The sequence below is a fragment of the Montipora capricornis genome, chromosome 6, assembly GCF_036669925.1.
Source record: "Montipora capricornis isolate CH-2021 chromosome 6, ASM3666992v2, whole genome shotgun sequence".
In the NCBI taxonomy this organism is placed as follows: Eukaryota; Metazoa; Cnidaria; class Anthozoa; order Scleractinia; family Acroporidae; genus Montipora; species Montipora capricornis.
The window spans coordinates 1220449-1227948 of NC_090888.1; the positions used below are offsets into that span (position 1 = coordinate 1220449).

Below are 7500 nucleotides of genomic sequence, written 5' to 3' on the forward strand. Positions count from 1 at the left end.
GTTTGGCTAAGGCCAGATGTTATTCATCAATGACAGTCCCCTCATGGGGGTAAAGTGTTAGCAATCATTCTGTCCATTGTCCATTCCAGTTAATATGTCCTTTTACACTTAAGGTGGGGGTGGGGGGTGGTGGGGGTGGTTGATAACAAAAATTCACAAAGTGGATCAACAGGAGCCAGCACAGTCTGCCACAGAAATTGACATCTCTAAACAATGGGACCCTTGCCTAAAATCTGAGTGTTTGTGAAAGAAAATAATAATAATGCCACACATACAAGGTCCACGATAAACCAGTCTTTGACTCCACTCATCATGCAATTTATATTATCCACGGTGTCCATATGAAGGAAGGACTTGGAACCCCCACTGCTAAACCAGAAAGATGCATCCTATAATCAGAGCACACAAAAATCATCAGCTCAAATTGTCAAAAATGAACAGTTTGATTTGACTTGTGTGTGTAGATGGTGCCTACTAATTTGTTACTGCGCATACGTTCTGCGCATCTTGAGATACTCAGGTTTCCTATCCATGATGCTTACTAATACAGGGATATTTTTGCGTGGTTTAAAACTATCCAGAGAAAGTAGATCTTAGTAGGTACTCTTGGTATCTAGAAAGAAGATTGGGGGTAACCATGCATTTTTGAGAGATAATGAAACTTCAATTTGAGAAAGAACGCAATACATTGCTTTGTATTTTAAAGCTTTTTACAAACATTATTCATGAATTATCTTTGAAAAATGTGTGGTTACCCCCAGTTTTCTTTTTGGATTTCAATAACACTTCTTAAGATCTACATTTCCTGCATAATCATAGACCGGGGCAAAAGTATCTTTGAAATAGTAGGCACCATCCTTAATTTGTTGATTTCAGTTTACAGTGTCCCTAATTAGTGCTTCAGCACTAGAAGACTTGACACTTAAAAAAGATCCTTTCCTTTCCAGCTACTTCGCTCGGAGAAGTCGGCTACTTTTCCCGGTAAATTGAAGTAATTGAAGACGTATTCTTTCAAACCTAAGATTAAAAATCAAATTGGTTTTTTACTATACTCAAAGCAGCCTTAAAAATCTAAAATTATGTTATTAATGAAAACACTAATAAAGGTAAGCACAGAAATCACACCATTTGCTTGCTTATTTGGAAACAAACTACAAGGAAGGGATGATTTTTTTGGGCAATGGTGACTTGGGGATACTTGAAAAAACCCTAGTGCCCCTCTGAAAGAGTCTAACCTACAACCTTCTGATAAATTACTAGTTCAGGTTCTGTATCAATAAGCTATAAGAGAATCATAAGAAATAGGCCACTAAAGTAAGGTTCAGGGCCCAGTTGCTCGAAAGCCGATTAGCTTAATCCAGGATTAGCGTAAACTTTTGTTTCAAGTTTTCAACTTTTTGCTGAAAGTTTCTTTTGCTTATTTTTGTTTTTCAAGATTGACTTCTTCCAATGTAAAGTTTTGCCAAATATCAGCATTGAACAGCATTTGGCAATCTGGGATTAGCGTTAATCAGCTTTTGAACACCTGGGCCCACGAGTCCATGTCCTTCTAAACTCCATTAAGGGCCCACAGACGGATTTTTCGCCGCGTTGCTAAGGAAGTGAAAAGTCACTTCCGGTAACTGACGTCATCATATCATGAGCTGACAAGAAAACCCACTCACAAGCGAAAGTCACTTACTGTTGTTTCCATTGAAGGTTTTTCCTCGCCCTTCCTAGCGCTTGTTCTCAGATCAACTGCGCATGCGTAAACGAACTGACTTCCGGTTTGAGAAAAAAGTTAAATTTCCGGCGGTTTAAAATTAAATTAAATTATTTTTAACATGGTACGTTTCACCCCCAAATACAGAATATAGCTAAGCATTGATTTTTTAAAATCATCTTTTTTGAAACGTTATGGGTATTTCAGTATCGTTTATGTCTTTAAAAAGAACATTTTTCAAAATAAAAGAGGACCATGCTTGGCTGGATGCAAAAACGAATACAAATTATCAAGCCATCGATTAAATACCAAAATTGCGTAGCACGGAGACAAATTTAGAGTTTTCTTTTATTGGTCACGTGACCATGGGCGTGGTATGATAACGTCATATTTTAAAATAGGGTCATTGGCTTACAAAATAATGCCAAATTCTCTCAAATTACTTAACCATTACATCCTTAGCAACGCACCCCAAAAAATACGTCAGAGGGCCCTTAACCCTGATGAAAAATAGGGGGAGTGTTCTCACAGTGTAATGTTCACATAAGAAATAAACTGACCTGCAGATTGGTACATTTTAATCTGACAGATTTTTTTATTAAAATTGTATTTAACCTACTGATTCCTGAACCACTCCCATTGACAAGTAAAATTGTCTGGTATTAGACAGAGTAAAATCTATGAAGTCTCCCTCCCAGAAGTCAATCGGTTAACATATACTGCAACTGAATAGGATTATGACAGTCATAACATCTACTCAGGAGAGGATCTACGGTAGGGGTGCCGGGGGTGTGCACCCTCCCCCCCTCCTACCGAGATGACCTTTGTCTTTCTTACATAAGTCGTATTCTGCAAAAAAAAACACCCATCAGTTAAGTCATTTCTTAGGGGTGTACCCCCTTCAAAGAAAAATCCTGGATCCACCCCTGCTACTGTACCTACTACTTTTGTAAAATAAACTTCCATAATATTCTTTCATTCTTGGAAATAAATAAAACTACTTGGATTTAAATCAAGGCTAGTAAAAGGTTCTTGCCTGTAGTCTGGATGTAAATCCTCCACAGAGAAGACAAGATGGAAGAAAAAATTCTCCCCACATTTCCTCAGGAAGACTATCAACTAAGTAGTGATCTGAATCATTGTAAGTTTTCAAGAACTCTTTAAGTGCCATGTGATCAGCAGATTTAGCTCTGTTCTCCTTTTTTCCATAATCAACTCTTACATTTACATCTCCGTACTTTTCCCTGTCGAGCATAAACAACAGAATGCCTTGGTAAAACTGTTACTGCATCAAAACTTTAGTAGGACGTACACCATGCCTAGCGACCGGCCATATCCTCATCTTTCTGAGTCCTTGTCGTTATGAATCACCTTGTGCAGTTATTATTATTAAAATAATAGTGACAAGCTCAGGTGGCTTAACAGCTCAGTCACAACTTCTCACCTTAAATAACTGTCTGTCCAGAGGTCAAAGGCTGGGGATAATCTTGAAGCTCCTTTAAATATGACTGGTTGCCCTTTCAACACATAATCGTTATAAAAATCTTGTGGATGAGGCACGTATTTTATTGATTCCACTGGACCATCGGGTGGCCTGTGAGATCCTAACGGTTGAAGATGACCTGTTGGGATTGCTTCTTGTTGGGAGAAAAGAAAAATCGACTGAAAAAGAGAAACGCAAACATCCTTGATCCATTTGGACTGGTGAGTTACAAATCAAAGGAACTGGGACCTACCCAACATCATCGTTTCAATATTGCGGACAATCGAATGTTTGAATTCTAAGAGCTGCAATCGGAGTGGTATTAACTGGATAAAAGTACTAATCATGTCAGACGTTGATTCTAGTGACGAGGAACGAAAGGCGTTTGCAGAAACTCCAGCTAACAATCCGGAACCAAATATAGTAGATTTCCTTCCTGCATCCATCCCACATGAAGATGAACAGGAGACTGATGCAAGATGCAATCTGTCGAAAATAAGAGAAGAGGATTTAGATCAAGAACTTTCACCGTCACCTAATATTTTGCTCGAATCATGTGAAAAAGGAATGGTCGATCGCGTCGTGGAGATATTAGAGCTTAAAGCGTCACTCATCAACTGTAAAGATGAAGACGGATATTCACCCCTTCACAGAGCATGTTACAATGGACATTTGGATGTCGTCGGGGTTCTTTTGGAAAGGGGCGCAGATGTGAGAGCAGTCACAGAGGACGGATGGCAACCTTTACACTGCGCCTGCAGATGGGGTTAGTAACTGGCCCCTCGCCTGACAAGCCGAGCGATTTTTTTCACTTTGGGTCGACGCTTCTATGTTATCATTAAAAAAATTCTAAAGGAAAGAATTGTTCAAAAGCAACGTTAACGTCAATCTGGAGTAAGTATTGATCAGATTGCTCAGTCAGTTGAGCATTACGTCCTAGACAACCGTGCTGGAGGTTGTTGGTTCAAGACTTTCTTTTGTTCTGGGATGAGCGATATAGACCAAAGGACCAGACCTAAGCCTTTTCCAGGTAACAAAAACTGTGTGGAACGTTAAATACCCACTCGTGTTTGAGAAGGATAAAAGTTTTTGTGCACGTGGTCCTCCAGCCTCATTCTTGACAGGGACGTAGACCATTTCCTAATTCTTTGTAAACTGTATAAGCTGTAGTTCTCCAAACCGCATTGTGGTCTGGAAAATCTCTAGTTGGAGTGGCTAATGAATTATTTAGTTTACCTTAACTTTTTGGCCTCGGGTCAAACTTAATCCAGGATGAAGACTAACCATATTCTTAACATGAAAAAACTTGGTCCTGTTAGGATAAGAGTAGATTTGTGCAAAATAGTTTTTGATTGGCAAGGTCAAATGGTAAGGATTAATGATTAATTTTGAGATTGCTTCCACTGCAGAGACGAAAACTCATTTTATGTTACCCCTATTTTTGACAGGAAAGACAGCTGTTGCCTCTTTGCTCTTACAAAATGGTGCTGATATTAATGCACAAACCAATGGCAAACAGACTGCTCTTCATTTTGCTGCCAGTGGAGTTGGAGGAACCACGACGTTACAATTGCTCCTTTGTAACAGGTGGCTGGATGCCTCTGTGCGCAATATGCAAAATGAAACTGCGTATGACATTGCTTATCGTAGTGGAAAACATTACAAGCTGTTTGAAATTGTGGAGGATTGTATAAATGTCAAATAAATAAGAAATAAAAAAGTGATTTGGAAATGGAAGTGGAAATGGTTTAAAATGGAATTTGTTTACCCAAGGCACACCTTAAGAGGCTCAGGAGCTGGTTCAACATGTGTCCGTGCATTCCGGATCGAATAGGAATTTGGCAATGTTGGTTTTTGAGGAGAGGGGAAAACCGGAGTACCCGAAGAAAAGCCTCTCAAAGCAAGGAAAGAACCAACAACAAACTCAACCCACATATGATGCCAGGACCGGGAATCGAAGCGGGGCTACATTGGTGGGAGGCGAGAGCTCTCACCGCTTTGCCACCCCTGCTCCCCTTTTATTACTTCAATGGAAAATTATGGCAGTAAAGGCTGGTTTTTGCCAGTGATGTATTAAGATTACAATATATCCATACATAATAATTTGTTAACATAGGGCCTTTTGTCATAACAAGACTTTTATGACTTTGCATATTTGCTTGAGTTTAAGCATGCATTACTGGTGAAAACTAGCTTTGAATGTGGGTACCTCAAAGTAAACAAGAGGTAACTGTTTTGCCTAGCAAAGGTAATAAAGAGCACATGAATTGCCATCCAAGAATTGTGATTTCAATTGATTCTCAGCTTTGTCCACACAATGAGATTTTTTACAGATTCATTTTAGTTTTTGAATGAAATATGATATATGAAATTTGTATGTCTCAGTGTACTACGCATCTAAACTGGGTATGTAGACGTACGAGACTCTTTATTGCATCATACACTAAACACACTCATCAAAACGTACCTCTATTCACCACGGGCTCGCAATTTTACCAAGATGGCGACCAGCGTTCGTTCATGGGTCATAGACTCGCTGGAAGGCCCAAATGCAACTGTGTATGGTATTCTTATTGCTACTCTTATTGTGATCCTCACGGCAGGTTGGTAACGAAGGTTTCTCTGTTAATTGAGATAATCCTTTTCCCGAATTCTCTTTCATTTGACAAGTTCAAATAAGCAGGTTCACTGATGACGTGTTTAAAGACACCCTCTGATAGAAACGGATAATGTGTGAACCTGAGGAACTTTCTTAAGGACAGTTTCAATACTTCAGTCAGTCACTATAAGCTTTTAACTTTTCTTTCAGTACTGTATTTTGTATTTGGAAGAAATCGCTCTCGAGGTCGTAGTATTCTCTTGATTGGCTTGACGGACTCGGGAAAAACACTGTTGTTTAGTAGGGTGAGTATCGTTTACTCAGTATATGTTTACATTTTTAATAATCAAATTCTTTAGAGGTTGAGACCAACAACACTACTTTTCCCAAAGCCTTTGGGGGAAGTGCCTTTTTTGTCCATCACTTTCAAGTGTTGCATGAAAAGGTATTGAAGGTGAAAACCAAAAGTTGAACAGGCTAATGTCATTCAAAGGTTGTTAGAGGTGTGCACAATAATCGAAATTGGGGAAACATTAAAATTATATTTACTGTAATCACACTTACAAGTGTATTGGGTGTGGAAAGATGAACAGAAAGTTTATTACAACAAATCTGTTTGACCCCATCTTTCTTCTTTTCCATCAGCTCTCTAGTGGAAAATATGTGATGACACACACATCAATCAAAGAGAACAAGATCAATACAGATTAAAAGGAAGCAAGGTTGTCTATCAAAATTAATGTCCACATGCTTGATAATTTTAGTCTATGATAATGGCTTTTATGTATTGAAGGGTATTTTTTTCACTTTGGTGTAAATAATTCTAGTAGTAGTTGGCTAGTTTATCTTTGTCCCCAGTTTTCCATGCTGCATGCCAAGAACAATGGAAATTGCAAAATTTTTTATCATTATTGGTTTTTAGGGGTGGGCATCATTGTTGTTGTTGTTGTTGTTGTTCTGTTCTGTTGTTTGTTGGTTGTGTTCCAATGGCCTGAAAATCCCCGAAGGAGAGTGGTCAATAACATATTTAATATTTATTTCATTTATTTATTTATTTATTTATATATTATTTATTTGGTTTGATAAATTTCACGTACAGAGATATTAACTGTTTATAAAGAATTCTTTTGATTTTTAAATATTGCCAAGTCCTGAAACAAAGAACCGTTGTGTCGACTGGCAATAGATGATCTCTTGGTGGCACATCAATGACAACAGGTGACGTAACTGTGGGTATAGGCCATTTCCGAGTTTATGTCTGCCTCCTCTTTAAAGAGAGTCTAAGTGCGAAGTTTTTCTTATAAAAATTTAGTTTTCATTCATATGTAAAGTGGACAAATGAAATCACAAAAAAATTTGCACTTAGACTCGCTTTAAAGAGGAGGCGGATATGAACTCGGAAATGGCCTATTGTAAGGTCTATTGCCAGATAATGGTGGATGATTGTCCAGTGGGTTGTGTGGAGACTGGATATGCTTGATATGCATGGAGGAGGCGGATATGAACTCGGAAAATGGCCTTTTGTAAGGTCTATTGCCAGATAATGGTGGATTGTTATCCAGTGGTTTGTGTGGAGACTGGATATGCTGGATATGCTGTGGCTTTGGCTAAACTTCCTCACCAGGTCATTTTCTCTGTCTTCGTAATGTTTGAGAAAGCAGCCTTGCACGTTTCAGATCCTTTGCTTTGAAGGCAGCCACTGGTCGCATAAGACAA

At 38.7% G+C, this 7500-nt stretch overlaps 3 protein-coding genes across 3 annotated transcripts in view; 2 read left to right on the plus strand and 1 right to left on the minus strand.

Annotated features, from left to right (window-relative positions):
* Window positions 1–3431, minus strand: part of LOC138051157 (uncharacterized) — a 13225-nt gene extending 9794 nt beyond the window's left edge. The window contains exons 1-3 of the mRNA XM_068897313.1: window positions 3147–3431; window positions 2739–2946; window positions 276–389 (exon numbers count right to left, since the gene is read on the minus strand). Of these exons, the coding sequence (XP_068753414.1) occupies window positions 276–389; window positions 2739–2873 (249 nt within the window). The 5' untranslated portion in view covers window positions 2874–2946; window positions 3147–3431. The remainder of the gene's footprint in view (window positions 1–275; window positions 390–2738; window positions 2947–3146) is intronic.
* Window positions 3432–3479: 48 nt separating this feature from the next.
* Window positions 3480–4917, plus strand: LOC138051158 (ankyrin repeat domain-containing protein 49-like). The gene is made up of 2 exons (XM_068897314.1): window positions 3480–3951; window positions 4634–4917. Exons 1-2 carry the CDS (start codon window positions 3531–3533, stop codon window positions 4888–4890), a joined length of 678 nt encoding a protein of 225 aa, XP_068753415.1. The 5' UTR covers window positions 3480–3530; the 3' UTR covers window positions 4891–4917.
* Window positions 4918–5667: 750 nt separating this feature from the next.
* On the plus strand, window positions 5668–6506 carry LOC138050407 (signal recognition particle receptor subunit beta-like). The gene is made up of 3 exons (XM_068896738.1): window positions 5668–5788; window positions 5995–6089; window positions 6430–6506. The coding sequence occupies exons 1-3, from the start codon at window positions 5686–5688 to the stop codon at window positions 6493–6495; spliced, it is 264 nt and encodes an 87-aa protein (XP_068752839.1). The 5' UTR covers window positions 5668–5685; the 3' UTR covers window positions 6496–6506.
* The last annotated feature ends 994 nt before the right edge of the window (window positions 6507–7500 follow it).

What these genes read in the sequence shown, in the direction of transcription:
- LOC138050407 (XM_068896738.1), top strand. Translation starts at nt 5,686, where the DNA reads ATGGCGACCAGCGTTCGTTCATGGGTCATAGACTCGCTGGAAGGCCCA. An exon ending in TATTGTGATCCTCACGGCAG is followed by an intron (nt 5,789 to 5,994) that starts GTTGGTAACGAA and finishes CTTTTCTTTCAG; the next exon opens with TACTGTATTTTGTATTTGGA. An exon ending in AAACACTGTTGTTTAGTAGG is followed by an intron (nt 6,090 to 6,429) that starts GTGAGTATCGTT and finishes CTTTTCCATCAG; the next exon opens with CTCTCTAGTGGAAAATATGT.
- LOC138051158 (XM_068897314.1), top strand. Translation starts at nt 3,531, where the DNA reads ATGTCAGACGTTGATTCTAGTGACGAGGAACGAAAGGCGTTTGCAGAA. An exon ending in ACACTGCGCCTGCAGATGGG is followed by an intron (nt 3,952 to 4,633) that starts GTTAGTAACTGG and finishes TATTTTTGACAG; the next exon opens with GAAAGACAGCTGTTGCCTCT.